Below are 18640 nucleotides of genomic sequence, written 5' to 3'. Positions count from 1 at the left end.
TACCCATCAACTGTTCTTTGTGTGTGTTCATTCACAGACTGGACGTCAATGGAGGCTAGTGTTTCCTTTTTGACCATCCTTGAGTAAAGTTATCATGGCATCGGGTAATGGTTTCGCCGACGCCAAGACATCGAGCACACACCAGTGACACCACTCTCGCGGAATTCGTCACCGGGATTGGAATGCGGCGCCGGCTGTCGCACTGCTCCCCCGCCGAGTGTCGAACGGGAAGGAGGAAGCGGTGCATAACGGAACCTATGCTAACAAGGCGCGCACAACAACCGTGTCAGCCGCGCCGTTTCACAGGTTCAGGCCTCGTTCCCTTCCCTCTCCCCCCCTCTCTCCCATCGGCCGAACGGTCGCAAATGAACACGGTCCGCCACGGATCAGCGCATTCAACCCGATTTCTGCCGTTCGACGTTCCGTTCATGGTCGACGCTGCTCCTCATTTCTACGTGTGCGCGCGCTAGTACACTGCCTTGGTTCGTCTTTTTGTTGTTGCTTTTGCTCAATGTGCGCGTGTCACATCCATAGGGGCACACGTCTCTATTTTCTGGAAGACCCCTTCCCTCTCCCTTCACACACACGCACAACGACAGTCGCGTATCGGATCTGCGACTGACCGGCTCTGGCGGTCATGTCCGCACGGCAAACAGCCGCCACCGGATGTAGCGCCTTTACTTCCGGGCGCGCTCGCTTAGCGCTCGTCCCGGCGAGCCGATACACTTTTATTATATTTCGGCCGCACACGCGTGCTCGCGCTCGCGTGGCCTGGGCCACCGTGGCCTGGGCCATGCCACCCGCTGACTGTTGCAGCTGCCGCACCGGACGACCTCCGCCAAGCCTTCTACCTCTGCTGCCGGAAGCGATCCGTGGCGCCGCCAGAGAGCGCTCGCGCCGCTGCCAGCGTCTCGTCAGGCTGACGCTTCGCTCTGAGCCCTGCTGCGTTTTTTTAGTTTTGTTTTGCTCTATTCAAGGGCAGGAGGGTGCAACGTGCCTAAATAATCCGCCCCAATCTCTGGCTCGGGACGAGCGGAGACGTATGCAAAATAAAGAAGCGAGCCTCGCGGCCCCATAACTATGCATCTCGCTGAAGTTGGGTGCATCAAAGTATGGCGTTATCCGGTGAAAGAGGAGGAAACTGTGGCTAAGCGCACTCTGACGGCCTTCTCTGGCCTTATGAGTTACGCGGTTTGGAGTCACTAAGGGAGAAAAACAAAAAGTAAAAAAGTTCTTTTTGTAATAACGGTGCTTGATTAGGTAACTCCATTCGGGGATTCTCTTACATCAATGCAATCTGTAACGCAAACTTACGCCCGACGCGCATCAGCTGACGGCTGGCATTACACAATCTCAGCATGGTAAGTTACTTGTTGGGAAAATGTTTACCCGGCAGACTTGTTGCGAGAGTGCAGTAGGTCGGTGTACAAGTTATTGAATAAGCTTATTTTATATGCCAGGACATTCTTTAGGCATTTTGTCACATTTTCATCCTAATCGCGGCGGCAAAGGAGTGTGTGCGTGTGTGGGGGAACTCTAGAAATATGACCGACCAATTCAGCGCTCTCAAGCTGCCGTGTTGTTTCCAAAAAATTTGCTTCTCGCTTACTGTACACAGTTTAATTACCTATGCAAAAGCAGGGCTTTAAAGACATGATTATTGGGCACTGAAATTTAGCTTTTACTTTTTAATGCTAGACACGTGCAGGTGTAGTTTCTGTGCCCGCATGAGTGAGTGAGTGAGTGAGTGAGTGAGTGAGTGAGTGAGTGAGTGAGTGAGTGAGTGAGTGAGTGAGTGAGTGAGTGAGTGAGTGAGTGAGTGAGTGAGTGAGTGAGTGAGTGAGTGAGTGAGTGAGTGAGTGAGTGAGTGAGTGAGTGAGTGAGTGAGTGAGTGAGTGAGTGAGTGAGTGAGTGAGTGAGTGAGTGAGTGAGTGAGTGAGTGAGTGAGTGAGTGAGTGAGTGAGTGAGTGAGTGAGTGAGTGAGTGAGTGAGTGAGTGAGTGAGTGAGTGAGTGAGTGAGTGAGTGAGTGAGTGAGTGAGTGAGTGAGTGAGTGAGTGAGTGAGTGAGTGAGTGAGTGAGTGAGTGAGTGAGTGAGTGAGTGAGTGAGTGAGTGAGTGAGTGAGTGAGTGAGTGAGTGAGTGAGTGAGTGAGTGAGTGAGTGAGTGAGATGAATCTATTCTCGCGCGAACTGCGTCAGCGCCGTGATTTTCATATGCTGCCTCCGAACCGGTCTGAAACGAGAGATTACATTATATGAGCAGTTAATTTTTCACATATTGAAATAAAATAGCGGAACTGCATTAAATGTACAGACTGCACCACAAAGGCTAATATTTAACAACGCTTTTGTCCCATTCCTGAACAAATATTTCCACTTCCTGCGTTCGGCTCACCACTCCTCGTGGAAGCATTTCACCCGGGTCCGGCAAATTCCACGCATGTAAAACAACAGCCAGACAACGTGCTGCACGAAACTACCATAGGACTCATTCGTGCCAGAGGCCGTCCCTATGGCATCGAGAGGCAGCGGCTTGAAGAGGGGCGCTTCGAAGAGCACCTTTGGCTTATGCTGATCTCAGGAAAGCGCGTGATGGAGGCCTCGACTGGGCGGCGCGATTCTCTAGGACGGCGCCCGTGGCACAAGCGTCGCTTCCAGTTCGGAGAGCCTTTTAAAGCCGCGCAAAGTGAATCGGGTCACGTTTCTGCGGCGCGGGCTGCCGCTCGGCGTCTCTTTTGATTCAGGCGCGTGTAGGGGCTTTAAGGCGCGTGGGCTGAGATTCGTTACGTTAGGCGTTGGTTCAGAGTAGCGCAGCCGTTTGAAGCTGTTACGCTTGACAAAGCATCGCCGGAGCCAGGCCTTGTCAAAAGACGAGGCGAGGCTGGCGGTCCTCTTGGTAGAGGCACAGGAAGCAGCGTTGTTTGAAGGTGTGTATTACGGGCTGGCGAGGAGGTGTTTTAAGTGCATAATGTGTCACGGGTACTTTAACTCAACCGCAACGATGTTAACATTCGTCCGAATAGATGAGAATGACGGCGCAATATAAGAGCGCGTGAGCTGCATAAGTAAATGCAGCCTTCCTAGGATTCCAGAGCAACATAAAAACTTTGACAGCACTGCAGTGATCTGCATTGGAGAAATGCGGAAGTATGTGCGTTGGCTACTCTTTAGTGGCTCCTGGAGTGTCATTACTAAGCAGCTTTGAGAGCCATGACTAGACATTAGTCATGGTGATGAGTGATGACTTTGATTGGCTTACACAAGTAATGGACTCCATAGTCATGCACATTGAACCTCCGATCTGACTGATCCGTGACAAGTGCCTATGACGCATGACTAAACTAGAATGAATCACATGACATGACATTTATATACCACTTATCATTACATAGTAGAACGAGAGAAAGACGATGGCTACACAGTATGAAAGGGGCACTGAGCAAGAGTAGAGGGGGCGCCTCGGCTTGCTGAGGCTTCCCTCTACCCTTGTTCACTGCTCTTGTCATTACACATTCTTGACTACCAGTCTCATATTTATGTGACATCATATCACACGTTACATTTTGCTTCCATTCTTCTCTTCCTTAATAATTTATTTTGATAATCAAGAAACCGCTGTTTTGCTCTTATCGAGGGAAGTTTTCGGCGCATAACCTTTAAAGGTATATTGAAGATTAAATACGGTGCCTATGGTTGAGCCAGATCTTAAAACATAGCAACGAGCCAGAAAATGTTTCCAGAAAATAAAATATAAGCATTTTCAATCATTCGCCGCGGTCGCTCAGGGGTTAAGACGCTCAGCTACTGAATCGGAGTACGCGAGTTAGAACTCAACAACGCCCGCAGTGTTTCGATGCAGGCGAAACGAAAAGGCATTCGTGTGCTGTACGATGTCAGTGCATGTTAAAGGTATAGTGCTCTAGAACAGGCGGTCGAAATTACTATTGCTCAACCCTCCACCACGCCCCTCTAGATTTCTTTCACTCCACCTTCCTGCTTTTCCATACTGCACGTTTCAGGTGTCCGTGGAGGTGTGATATCCACTTCGCCTTTCCTTTCCTATGATCTGAATTCAAATTATACATTTTTACTGACGGATCTGTTGTAAGCCGTCATTGCACCCGCCACCGCTTCGGTGGCGGACGACGGCTGTTGCGACGCGCGTCTTTCCCTCTCACTCTTTTTTTTCTTTCTTCTCTATTTTATTCTCTGCCCGCATGAGGCAGCAGAGGGCCCCGCCGGGGTGGTGCAGTGGTAAGACGCCCGACTACCGTGCCGGAGTACCCGGGCTCGAACCCGACCTCGGCGGCTGCGTTTCGATGGAGGCGAAACGAAGAGGCGTCCGTGTGCTGTGCGATGTCAGCGCACGTTAAAAATCCCCAGGCGGTCAAAATTACTCCACTACGGCTCCTCTTTCTCTCTTTCCACTTTCGCTCCCACCATCCTCCCTTCCCTTACGGCGCGATTGAGGTGTACACAGAAAACAAGTGAGACAGATACCGTGCCTTTCCTTTCCTATAAATCAATCAGGTAGCAGAGGTAGCCCAGCTACAGAGCCAACAGCAGGCTCGTGCATTTTCTTTTCCTCCTTCCTACAGTCGCAACAACAACTTTAATATCATAACGAGAAACACGATGATTCTTGAGCATCAGTTGCTCTTCTTCTTTTTCTTCTTCTTCCTTGATATTTGGCACATCATAGATTATTCGAAAAAATCGTTTCACTCTATCGCAGAAGGATGATCTTGTAAATTTTTTTAGGTGGGAAGGTAAACAGGTTACGTGGTTATCACGTGGCCATGTTTGTTTAACTACCGAGGATAGTAGTCTGTTAAAGTGTGGGTAGTGCAGTGCGTAGATTCATAAACGGCATTCACTTTACGAATTTCTAAAGCGCAATGAAGCCAGAAGAGGAGGATGAGGAAAAAAAGAGCGAGTGGCGCAGGCGTGCGATTAAGTGCGTTAGCTATAGAGTTTTGCAGAATTCAATCACATGTCCTCATTTTTCGGTACTAACGTGTATAACACGAAACAACGATTCGTTAGGTACCACCCTCAGGTACGACCACTGGTTCACCTGCTACGGCCCCCCGAATGTCGCACCCCATCACGGTTTCGAGGACCAAATGTCCTCTGTGCGAATCCCTCCCACATGTCAGGATTAAGGTTTAAAAACAATTATGTCCGCCATATAGTGCCATTTTATTTGGCACCTCTCAGAACCCTGTACCTCGACGGTGTGGACCCCAATTTTGCCACCAATGCTGATAGTAAGTAAATTCGCGACGCGGACTCTCTGAGCAGCGTCACCTGGCGACAGATAGCGTAAATATTGTAAAAATGAATAAGTGCGAATTTAAAGCCTGCCGTACTCGTTGCTTCAGTGGCAACAATTTTCAGATTTTTTTTTTTAAATCGCAATGTTAAAATAGCTTCGAAGATCTTTCCTGGGGTATTTCCCTTTAGGTTGCATTATGTGATGTTTTTAATTCTTAATAGCCGCAAAACCAGCCGTGAACAGAGCCACGAGGTGATGGCATGACAATGGTAACACTAATCATATACCTTCACCTTAATAATTTCCTGCCTTCAGCGAGTGCATGTACCTTTAGGTTGCGTTCAGAGACACCTCTCGGTAACAATCGCTGTTTAACCCGCTGCGAGGCAGCCAGTGAGGAGAAAGATGAAAATCAGCTAGAAAAAGAGAAATTTTCGGTTTCCGAAATCAGCTGTGTCGTAGAGCAGGGCACGCGGAAAAACGAAGTGCCGATCAGGGAAACTGCGCAGCCCGCGAGTTGTGATCAGCCAGGGCAGACCGACGAGGAGTGGCGGTACCCTACCGTTGAGGAGACGTAATTACGCATCCGCGACACACACACACACTCATTCCTAGGTGAAGCATAGGCACCCTGCGCATCTAACTCCGAAGCGACATCCGCGCCACTCGCGGCGACGAGCGCGTCCCTGTCATGAAGGCTAGACCATCCTCGTCGGCGCCCGCAATTCTGTGCCGCGCACGACCTCTGTCGTGTCGCGAAAGAACTCTGTGCCTCTTTCTCGATCACAAATGGCGTATAGAAACTGCCGGACACAAGACAGAACGACGGCAGCGTTGAGTTGTTCATTGCGAGAAGTAAGTTGGAGTTTCGTTTGTTTTTTGTTTTTGTTTTTTTTTGTTTTTTTTTTTGTGTTTTACTCACATCATGCTGTAGAAGTATGCGTGTTATCGAAGCCTTAAACTGCGAAAAAAAAAGGTGTTTCTTGGCATCTGTATTGATGCTGCACATACCTGACGTTGGATAAAGGGGCCGGATGTTCGTTCATTGCATGTGCTCATTTGTTTTACGTTTACATCGACAGCGAAGGTGGCACGGATTAGGTGCCTTCGGCGAAATCCAAGATATGCGGCAGCTATTTTGTGGGAAATGACCACTCGAGCGAAGCAGGGCACCCGTCCTACGACCCAAGCATTTTCCCCTCAGCTATACAAAAAAGCAAGTGCAAGTGGTTGTTCCGGGTGCTATCACAGGCATCACTTTAAGTGATAAGAATGCAGCGGTAATCCGGTCTAGTACACTGCATAAAGCTAGAAGCACAACATTCAGGATTCTAAAAATCCAGCCGATAAATATATTGGTTACCTTTAATTTGATGGTATTTCCGATGGCGCACTGCTGTTCGTCTGCGCAGCACACCAGGCTGTTCCCTCGACTTCATAGCATGAAATTATTTCTTTCGCATCGTGCACATCGCCTGCTTCAAACAATTTCGTTCATTTTCTGATGTGTGCGCCTCGAAAGAATTTTTCAGCCCCATTAATAGCTCCAACTCCCTCCAGACGTCATCCCTGCAGAGACGCGGAGGGAGCCTTCCTGGCAGGAACGAGGAACCGGTCGTGCAGCCTTGACGGTTGCGGCGCCTAGCGGGTGCAGGGTGCCTATACAAGGCCTGCCGATAGTATCGGTAGTAGGCTCGGTCACGTGACTTTGGGGAATCATGACGTCACACATGGTGGACCATGTGGTGGACTCTATTGCACGGGTGGTCATGTGGTAGCAATGCTGTAGCTATGATCACATGACTTGGCCGCCATGTTGAATCTGACAGCGACGGAGAAACGGACGAGAAACCGGCAAATGTAAGTAGTGAGAGCTAACGGTTTTAAAACTTTTTTTTTTTTGAAACGCAGCGTTAAGTGTCAAGGATATCCTGGGCCAGTGTCCCCACAGCCAACTGGTCTTTCAGTTGGTCAAAGGCTGGCCAAGCCCACCACGTTAGGGGAGGAGGATGTGGAAAGTGTGGTGAGTGGATTGTAAGAGGACAGGAAAACATACAGTGTTTTAAGTTAGCATTGGGTTCAGGACAATTCTGGAATGCGGAAAAATATTGTGTGAAGCTGTAGAGAAACGAAAAACAGACCTGAATGAGACTCGTTTCGTTACCCATCACCTCCGCGTTTTGTATTCGGAACCTTTCACCGACTAGCGAACCAGAATTCTTCGTTAACCTTGGTTCTTTTTGAGTGTGTGATTTTTCAGGCTGTGTTCGTCAAAGCTGTTTAAGCAGTAGTATCTTGGGATATGCGATGAGATGCGCTATTTCTTGGTAGTTAAAAAGTGCCATGGATAGATAGCGTGGGTAGCCTTTCCAGGGAGATGTGTGATTGCTTGAACTGCAAATCACGCCATAAAGGCTGCCTCCTACATCATAAGAGACATCGTCTGACCAACAACCACACAATAAATAAAGCACCAAGTATCGTGTTTTAATAAATGTAACACATGTTTCAAGAAAGCCAACCAGAAATTTTTTAATATAAGCGTTTCGACTTAGGATTACTTTTGCACCGCAGTTGGCGAAATTACTGGAAGAACGCGGAACGCATGTATAGAATGCGCCCTTTAGAGTCCGTGCTAGAGGAAAGACTCAGAAATGCCGTATTCCGTCACTGGCGTGGACATTTCGCCTGTGGACCTAGCGGACGGCACATGGACCACGCTTGAAATGCAACGCCGATGCCACTGACCAACACCAACGGACACGCCGTCGGCCAACGCTCCGGCGTCTGATGCCACTACAACTCACTCAAGCCAGCGTCTCCGCAGCAGCCCACCGCCACCTGCCAAAAAACGACCATTCCCTCGCCTGCCAAAGGATGACTACAAAATCGTCCTTCGCCCTCAAGGTACATATATATATATATATATATATATATATATATATATATATATATATATAATATGGTACAGTCGACCTGCACGCCGTGGGCCCCGCCAAACTGGTCATATCTATGTATGACACTGCTCAGATCGACGGCCGCGTGGCCATCACCGCCGACCAAGTTAAAATCCACCCGAGCAACACCGTCACGGTCAGTACTCCGGACAATTATCGCACTCTCCTCTACGCCAAGGTCCAAACAATCACCCTAGACAAGGTCGCCATACCGGTCGCCACGTATGCCCCAGCCCCCGACAACTCGGTGAAGGGGCCAAGACACTGAACAGGCCAAGACACGAAGCAGGTCGCCTGGAACTCCCCCCCCCCCCCCCCCCCCACACGCACAACTCACCGTCTCGTCTCCCGACTCGCAGGTAAGGGAGCTGGCAGACATGGTAAAGAAACTACAACTCCAACTAGCTCAAGCGAATGCTAACATTCAAATCTTAGAATCTGCGCAAATGAACCCTAAGTTGCGACCGCAGCAGGTGGCTCGCGCTTCTACCGCTGACGCAGTCAGTGATCCAAAGATGGATACCGACGAACACACGCGCACAAAACGTAAAGCATCTCCCCCGTCTTCGTTAGCAGACATCGACGCCGAATTTGACACCTCCGCTGCGCGTATATCCAAATTTGAGGACACCCTACTTCAACTCACTCCCATGATCGACCGGCTCGCAGAGAGCTACGCTACAATGGCAGCAAATATTCAAGCCCTTACGGCGCGCCTTGATGCCATCACCAGCCCACTACAGCCCACCACCCCTCCGAAATCTGGAACCCCTCCAAATTCCGCTACCTATCCACCAACCGTTATTGTCGCCACGTCAGAAGTGCAGCCTCGCGCACTCGTGCAGGAGGTAATTTTAAAATCACCTATGGCGCCCTCGCAGCGCCCCGAACCGTACGCCAAACGCGATGGCTAATTCCCCCATCATAGTCTGACAACGGAACTGCAGGGGCTTCAAGGCAAAGGGGCGGGCCTTGGAGCACACCCTGCAGGCCCGGCCGCATACCCCTCACATAATAGCACTCCGAAAAACAAACACAGACACTAAACTTGTCAGTTACGCCGCATACAACCAGCAAAAAACCCAAAGACAAAGACCCAACACCGCCATGCTGGTCCATAGAAATCTAACCGCTAATCAACTGGATTTGAACTCCGCTGAAGTCCCGCACACCTTCATACAGGTCCTCCCGAACACCTGATCACACGCCCCTATTCATATATCCTAAATGTATAAAGCCCCCCCTCCCCCCCTCCTCCCCCCCTCCCCCAGCGACAAGACCACACGAGTAGCCACCCTTATCCACAAGGCCTGCATGGTCGCAAGCACAGAAATTCTCCTCATACTTGGTGACTTTAACGCGCCGCACGAGCAGTGGGGCTATCCCCACAAAACATGCGGCCGTAATGGAGATAAAGTGTGAGAGACCGCCCAGATACTGGGACTTACACTACTCACCGACCCCGACACACCCACCCGCATAGGTAACAGCATCACATGGGATAGCTGTCCTGACCTCACTCTTGCTCGAAACATCACAGATGCGCGATGGGAAAACCTTGGCATGAACATAGGCAGCGACAATTATGTTCTCAGCACGACATTCACAGCCACACGTACTGAAAATCCCCTCGCCGCACAGTCAAGCACACCAACTGGGACGCGTTCAGATACGTGTACGTACTAAACGTACGTACACGTTTATAAAAAACGTACGTCCATCCCCATCGAGGACCTGGACGCCTGGACCGCCTCACTACTTCAGGATGCTGAAAACGCCACCTCCACGACAACACAGGAGGAGGATGGCCCCAACCCTGATGCCAAACTCATCCACATGTGGGAAGCACAGCGTAGCCTTCACGCTCGCTGGCTCCGACGCAAACATAACCGCCCTCTCAAACTTCGTCTCGCACGCCTTGAGCGAGAAATCGAAACTTACGCCACCAAGCTTAGCCAGGAACAATGACATCAAACATGCGACCACCTAAACAGACAGCTAGGCTGTAAAAACGTATGGTATCTGCTTAAACGTCTCCTTGATCCGACCCACACTAAGGCCACATCCCACAAGAACCTCGCCCGAGTAATACACGCTTTTCAGGGCACAAATGAGGAACTTCTCGACACTCTGAGAGACAAGTACACTAACACCTCGACCGAAACCCCCATCCCCACGGCATACACGGGACTTCCAAACACCGACATAGACAGTGACATCACAACAGCCGAAGTTCATGCAGCCCTCAATCACATCAAGACCACCGCCGCCGCAGGTAACGATCATATAGTTAACAAAGTGCTCCGTAACCTCGATGACCAGTCCATCGATGCACTCACGGAACTTTTCAACACCCATTGGCATGACGGTCGCCTTCCGGATACCTGGTAGCATGCCAAAGCGATCTTTATACCTAAACCGGGCAAAAACTTTAACTGGGCAATCTCCGACCTATTTCCCTTACATCTTGTCTCGGTAAGGTCATGGAACACGTTATCCTTAACAGACTTAAAAACCACACCGACAAAAAAGATCTCTTTCCGCCCACTATGATCGGGTTCAGAGCCGAACTGTCCACTCAAGACATCATGTGGCAAATACAAAATGACGTACTCGACCCAGGTCCCATTCGGGCCACAAGGACAATTCTCGGCCTCGATATTAGCAAGGCGTTCGACAACGTACCACACGCCTCCATTTTGACAAATCTCGCTCAGATGAATGTAGGCACCCGTACCTACAATTACATGACATACTTCCTACACAACCGCACCGCAGAACTCCACATTGGCGACCTTATCAGTGACAAGATTACCCTGGGCACCAGAGGAACCCCACAAGGTGGAGTCCTCTCCCCTTTCCTCTTTCATGTCACCATGAGGAGCCTTCCCCCACTTTTAAACGCCATACCTCACCTAAAACACTCCATATACGCCGACGATATCACCCTCTGGACCAACTCTGGTTCAGACATGGACATCCAGAGCTCCCTCCAGACAGCCATTGACACCGTCCACACCTATGTACAGGCGAACAGCCTCACATGCCCCTAAAAAAAAAAAAGTGAAGCTGCTTGTCATCCGCGACAGGAGAGTGCGCCGACCCGCTCCCGTAGCTTTTGAGCTCATCACGCTCCACATCGACACACACCCTATACTTTCCGGCCAGACCATTCGCGTCCTGGGCATGCTAATACAGAACAATACACAGAACTTGGAAGCAATACAACGTCTCCGCACCACTGCTCACCAAATAATCGGCCTTATCCGCCGCATCTCCACACGTCGTAGAGGCATGATGAAGGATGACCTCTGCCGGCTACCACAGGCATTCCTCGTTAGCAGGATAGTATACTCCTATCACCACTATCAACTTCGCCGAAAAGATGAGGAGGCAGTTAACAGCATCATCCGCTCGGTGTACAAGGCTGCCATAGGGTTGCCACAATACGCTAGCACACGACACCTCCTCCAACAACACTCTTTCCGAACTTATAGAGGCACACAAGACAGCCCATATTCATCGCCTCTCCAGGACAAATCACGGCCGTCTCATCCTGGACCGGTTACAAGTCAACCGAATAGGCAATCCCCATCCCACAGCCCCCCTCCCGACATGTGTACACAGCAGCCTAGTTGTCAAACAGCTACCAAAAAGAATGCTCCCTGGCCGACACGACGCGAGCCGTCAGCACAAAGCCAGAGCACTCGATGACACCTACCATACCGACGAACACGCAACATACGTGGACGCGGCAAGACAAGATGCAACAACCTATGTGGCCTGTGCTACCACACCGCAATCTATCCTTATCTCCGCCGCCACGGTGCGCGCCTCCTCCCCCACCGCAACGGAAGAAACAGCGATAGCGCTGGCCATCGCTGACCCGCGTACGCGTACAGCCCTAAGTGACTCAAAAAGAGCAATTCTAAATTTCTCGGCAGGCTACACCTGCCTTCGTGCTGCATGCATCCTGCGCGGCTGCACTTTTGACCACAAAATTAACCTAGTCTGGGTACCCGCCCACGCGGACAACTCTGGAAACGATGGGGCCGATCAACTTGCCCGAGGATTAACAATCCGGGCGATCGGTCTCACACATCCAGACGCACTCGCTGAAACCCCCCAGACGTTCGCCGAAATTATCAATTTTCACGAAGAGACGCGACACCTTTTCCCGCCTCCCCACCCCGACCTCGACCGAGTACAAGCCACCCTGCTCCGCAGATTAAAGACACTCAATTCTTAGTCACTCCAGGCTATCACTAATTGCTAACGGGGAACACAACCACGCATGTCCAAATTGCAACAACGGAGAACCCGCCACTCAAGCGCACATCCTCTGGGGATGTAAATATAAACCCGCCCCCAAGGGCCCTCCTGCCAGCTCCCTTTGCGGAAAGCTGGCACCAACTCCTTACCAAGCCAGACAAGAACACACAACTTGCACTTATTTCGTGGGCCCAGGATGTCGCTCCCACCTGCCCTAATTCACGGCATCTGGGGCAAATAAAGTTGTTTCTCTCTCTCCCTCTCTCTCTCTCTCTCTCTCTCTGGTGTTGGCGAATGTCAGAAAAGAGGGTCCTGTTAACTATATAGTATGATACAACTAAAAAATAAATGGAAACACCCCTCATAGGAAGCCCTCCTGCCATTGGCGTTTACAGATTTTCACGGCGTAATGTTTCAATCGTAGTTAGTCTCGTGTTACTCAGCGTGACACGGGATGACGCGAAATAACCTAGCGCGCAAGAAAAGAGTAACAACAAATTAATCGCTACGTCATAAAAATCGGTCGACGTGGTTTCCTGCAGCGACCCTTCTGAGGCACATTTGACATTCGTTCTTCCGTTTTACTGGACTATTTTATGCTGGCTAACTTTTATGTTGGCATGGCATTGGTGCGCGCGCAAAATTTCCGCGCGGATTTCAAAATCACGCGCCAATTCTGCTGAACTCTTCGCTCCGCACTGCTGAGCGTTATTGCGTTTTCAAAGTTGTAACAGCTGATATCGCTGTTACAACGGGCAGCTACAAACTTCAATTACAACTCACGATTCAACCTACAGTAGTTAAAGGCGACGGGTAAGAATTTGGTTAATCAGCGTCCTATAGTTAGCGTAAGCCACCCGTTATCCAGATGTCGCCTCCGGCGCTAAAATTACTTTGCCTCAGAATCCCTCACAGTTCATACATCAGAAAGCTTTACTGCTGGGATTGATGGCTCCTGAAACGCACATGACAGGCCATGAAACAGCAGCATTGTGTGCCTATTCTCAAGCCCTGTTATCTCTTGCGGTCTGCATTACTGTTGAGGGCGAATAAGGACAAGCCCGACACGAAAAGGAAGCGTGTATCACATTGTATGCTTCGCCTAGTATGTCAAGAGCTTGCAACATCTTCAATCCAGAGAGGCATATGCATCATGACAATTCCTTGGTTACTCTTTACCACTAAAGGAACTCGCACAGAGCGACTCTGCAGTTATGTGGGTGGCGAAACTGAGGCGTGTTAATGAAAGGGGCTCCGTTAATTCTATACAGCAAGTAACCGTATAAGCATGATAAAAAGCTGGGGCACAAGGCACGGCGTGACAAGCACCAGCGCCAGCACAAAGGGGGCAATCAGCAACTCAATCATGTGTCAAATGCGACCTCCCAAAGGGCTTGGCAATCCAGACGACGGTAGCTATAATCTGTCTTCCCCGACGCAGAAAAAGAAATAAAGTATATCCCTGGTGAGCTTGGCCAGCGTCACGACGCTTTAACCCGTCGTTTGCCGGCTCCTTAATAAAGTTTACATACATACATACATACATACATACATACATACATACATACATACATACATACATACATACATACATACATACATACATACATACATACATACATACATACATACATACATACATACATACATACATACATACATACATACATACATACATACATACATACATACATACATACATACATACATACATACATACATACATACATACATACATACATACATACATACATACATACATACATACATACATACATACATACATACATACATACATACATACATACATACATACATACATACATACATACATACATACATACATACATACATACATACATACATACATACATACATACATACATACATACATACATACATACATACATACATACATACATACATACATACATACATACATACATACATACATACATACATACATACATACTGGTGAGCAGAGCATCAAAAACAAGAAGCTGTGTTCTGATCTTGACTCCATGCATGGCTCATATTATGCCTAATTTGCGTTTGGAACCGGTCGCTGGGTATACTTTTCGTAGAAAAATTCGCGCCACTAGCGATTCGCAAAAGCATCAGCGTCGTCATTAAGAATAAAGTTGCTCTTAAGCATAAAAAACAGCCATTTCAGTGACATCACGTTCCATGTTGACTCGAGCATATATGTTAAAAATAAGAGCTAAACTTTTAAAATATCCTCTAACAACTATTGATGTGTTTGTGCAAGTGTATCCACTCTGTTTTTGCGTATTCTCTGCTTCTTCAGCGCTTCCACGTTTGGTTTTCGCCATCTACTTATACATTTTCTCTTTTTTTTTTTTTTACTAGTGGAGCTCTGCCACATCCATTACATTGTCTGTCAAAGTGTTCTTTTTTCCGCACAATGGTTGCCTCATATAACGTTTTAGACTCATCTCTAGCATCATATAGCGATTGTTTACTCTACTCAATTCATTTGATTTTCAGCCGCCTCACCTGGTGCGTGAAAGATCTCGAAATCAGCGCTGTTATTTGACTCTCCTTACATATCCTTCTCACCTTCATATCTCACTCCTCATTTAAACTAGGACTACACAATATATAAATTTTCTTTCCTCCCCCACTCTGCATTTTTCGTGCCTCCTAAAGTTGGTAATTTTATTCCCATACATATCTCCTTAAGCCGTTCGTCCAGGTAAACTCCGCGATATAAGTGTCTCCTCTTTAATCCAGGACTGAAGGAGAGTGCTCACGTGGGATAATTTAAATCTGGAAATTCTGCGAAACAGCAAAAGACGTAAAAAAAAAAAGATATTACGGTGACAGCACTGCAGCAGCTCTATAGCCCCAACCTTCACGCCAGTAGCACGCCTTTGTCAGTAATTAAAAGACAAAAAATAAAGAAGCGTATTCGCAAAGTAGTGAAGATTAAACGAGGCCGCTTTCATCCACGAGTGACATTCGTGATGCAAAGCATACGCATGCATCTCGTCTCCACATAAACATTTAATATAAAAGGCGTCCACAGTGAACATTGTCCGCTAACCTCCACACTTAACTTATCACAAGAATCTGCGAAGGCCGGTTGAGGAAATTCACAGCAGCGTTCTTATCTGGCGATGCATGGAAAACTTAAAAACCCCGTTTTCTGTGAACTCTGGGTGTTTATATACTCAACCGGAACTTTTCTCAAATTCTGTGTGCCCGCAAGGTGAACAGACACACTTGCAAAATCTCGCGTGATCTCTCTCGCGTTTATAGCTCCAAGCAATACGTAAAGCAACTTGCGTGGCCTCTCTCCTGGCCTCACATCAAAACGATTCGAGGTTAGCCCAGAGTGCAACTCGAATGGTTCCTGAGATAGTTTGGATACACATGGGATATGCATATACAGGCGGACTAAATATGACGGATCCTCCATAAAGATTAAGAGTACCTTATAAACCGCAGTGGCACGCTCGGCCTCTTTGGACGGTGCTTCGGGCCAAGCACAGCCGATTTGCAGCACTTCATTGCTTGTGCATTTAATGGTCTCCAGAAGTGAATAAGCTTGGGAATGTCGGCAATTCATCGTCACTCTAGGAACATAGCGCGGGAACAAAGAAAGATGACGACAAGACAGGATAGTTCACAATTAGCATGACCAAACATGCCTAAAGCTAGTGCTGAGTTCAATACAGGAATGGCATGAAGAATCTTCTTGTTTGAATAATGCTTCACTGGACTGCTGATAAAGTGGCGATAAAGCGGAACAGGGCGGAGGGAGTGCCGTTTCGACTCTGAAGGCTAGCATTATGCCGCAAACAATGACATCATATCTAGCGTCAGGAACACGACTGTAGAGGACATTAACTGCATGCGCGTTTCCTTTCCATTGCGGCTTGGATGAATGACAATAAAGTTAATCTGCGGAGAAAAGAAGTTTTGGTCTGAGTAATCGTAATTTGAACGGCTATGAGCGTATCCCTAAATCATCATCATCATCATCATCAGCCTGATTATACACACTGCAGAGTGAAGGCCTCTCCCATATTTCTCCACTTAACCCGGTTCTGTGCTAGCTGCATCCACTTGACCCCAGCGAACTTCTTAATCTCATCCGCCCACCTAACTTTCTGCCGCCCCCTGCTACGCTTTCCTTCCCTTGGAATCCAGTTTGTTACCCTCAGCGACCATCGGTTATCCTCTCTTCGCACTGCATGTCCTGCCCATGTCCGTTTCTTCTTCTTAATTTCTACTAGAATGTCGGTAACTTGAGTTATTTCTCTGACCCACTCTGCACGCTTTCTATCTCTTAATGTTACCCTATCCCTAATGTATCCCTAAACAGATTATCGAAAATGGGTAAGTAGATGAGCTATATATGCACTGCCTCGTTAAGTTTGGTGTAAGCGCCACTTGTTCTCAAAAGCGGCCGACTTACTCTAAGTGGTCTGGATTTGTTCCGTCAATGGTGCGATTCGAGCGATTTAATGAAATGACCTTATCCAACTGCCTGTAAGTTGTTTTAATATCTTCTTTACCGCGCTTATCATGAGAACTCCAACTGTTCTCAGTATCAGCTATCCATGCATGCTTTTAATTACAGCTTGCAGGTAACGCCAACTGCGGAATATAGAGGGCACTGATTTACAGTGCACATTAAGTATACCGTCTGAGATAGGCAGAAATCGCGTGGAATTTTCTCCTGCGCCGAAGGGTGTCTTCCATATTCCAAAGAGCCCGGGAAAAGGAAACAATACTGCTCACTGTGTGCTGTGCGATGTAAGCGCACGTTAAAGATCCCCAGATGGTCGAAATTACTCCGTAGCCCTCCACTACAGCTCCCCTTTCTCTCTGTCCACTTTCGCCCCCCCCCCCCTCTTCCCTTCCCTTACGGCGCGGTTCAGGTGTCCACAGAGCAAGTGTGACAGATACTGCGCCTTTCCCTTCCTGTCAACCAAGTAGTAGTAGTAGTAGCAATACTGCTAACTGTAAGACGGATGAAATATTCTGCCTACCGTTACAGTGGAAATTCGCAGCAGCATATCAGAGGCCACGCTATCAAATCATCCTGCAGAAAAGAAGGATTTACAACTGGCTATATCCAGTTCCATCAGCAATCCGGGTTGCCCAACGCAAGATACAGCATGCGTGACTTAGGAAGTGCAGACCAATTGCGCATTGTTCCAAAAAGTGAAAGGCACTGGGAATGACAATCCTCATTTGTTGGTGCCGTCTGTGACGTCCGCTAAAATGCCAACAAATTGTGAGCATCCAAGACTGCCGATGTACTGAAAATGTGTTGAGTCATTTCGAGCATACACTCGGGTGTGCCAAATAGCAGGAGCCGAGTCGAGTATAGCGTACACATTCATACAACAGGAAAGGAAACAAAGCAAATGCAGTAAACACATCCGGAGATTCCCCCCCCCCCCCCACACACACACACACACACTTCGTTCCCCCTCCGAAAAACACGTGAGGTTCAAGTCACTTACGGCGGCTTCGTGTGGGCTTCATTTGCGTCTTTTGCGTCTTTTGCATCTCATCCAACTCTGCAAGAGTGTCCTCCGCATGGATATCACTGCCGATGAAATCCAGCTTCCGCAGAAACACAGCCGGGAAAACGCACTCCGCAAACGCGGTGGCAACGTCAGTTAAAGACGCAGTCCTTATCCCACGTTGTTGCGTTCGGCAGCGGCCAAAGAATCTCCACTGGACATCTACCGTCAGTTCCTTCGCGCAAAACCTGGAAAGACACACAGTAGCAAAACGTTTGCGCGCAGCCCGCTTTTTAACCGACACGTTAAAATCACGTTAGGCTCGGCGAGCGTAACGATAAACCGCGGCGTGTCGTCGAACGCCGTGCTTAGCGAAGACCGCTTACGCGCCGACGGCCAGCGTCAGCCGACGGCAACGCCACCACGGGTCAGCGTACGCGATAGCGGAAACGCCAACGTCACGCCAATGGGGTGCCCAATGGTTGAGCGGCCGGATGAGCTGTATTGTGCTCGACCATAGCGTCCAACCCTCGCCCTTTTACGCTGCATCCGCTGGTCCGCATTATGGACCGCCAGATGTGACATCCCTGGCCCAAGTATCGAAGTTCCCCGGCTTTTATTCGGTACTTT

The 18640-nt window shown here is 48.7% G+C and overlaps 1 protein-coding gene across 1 annotated transcript in view; it reads right to left on the bottom strand.

The window, feature by feature from the left end:
* LOC146182142 (uncharacterized) overlaps positions 1-18421 on the bottom strand; it is an 81879-nt gene extending 63458 nt beyond the window's left edge. Inside the window, exon 1 of the mRNA XM_084577156.1 lies at positions 18008-18421. Coding sequence (XP_084433282.1) covers positions 18008-18053 — 46 coding nt within the window. The 5' untranslated portion in view covers positions 18054-18421. The remainder of the gene's footprint in view (positions 1-18007) is intronic.
* Between the last annotated feature and the right edge of the window lie 219 nt (positions 18422-18640).

Source organism: Amblyomma maculatum, chromosome 8, assembly GCF_055883805.1.
Source record: "Amblyomma maculatum isolate TAMU_Amacu chromosome 8, ASM5588380v1, whole genome shotgun sequence".
Classification (NCBI taxonomy): domain Eukaryota; kingdom Metazoa; phylum Arthropoda; class Arachnida; order Ixodida; family Ixodidae; genus Amblyomma; species Amblyomma maculatum.
The sequence above is the reverse complement of the archived record's forward strand: the minus strand, read 5'-3'. Positions and strand labels throughout refer to the sequence as shown.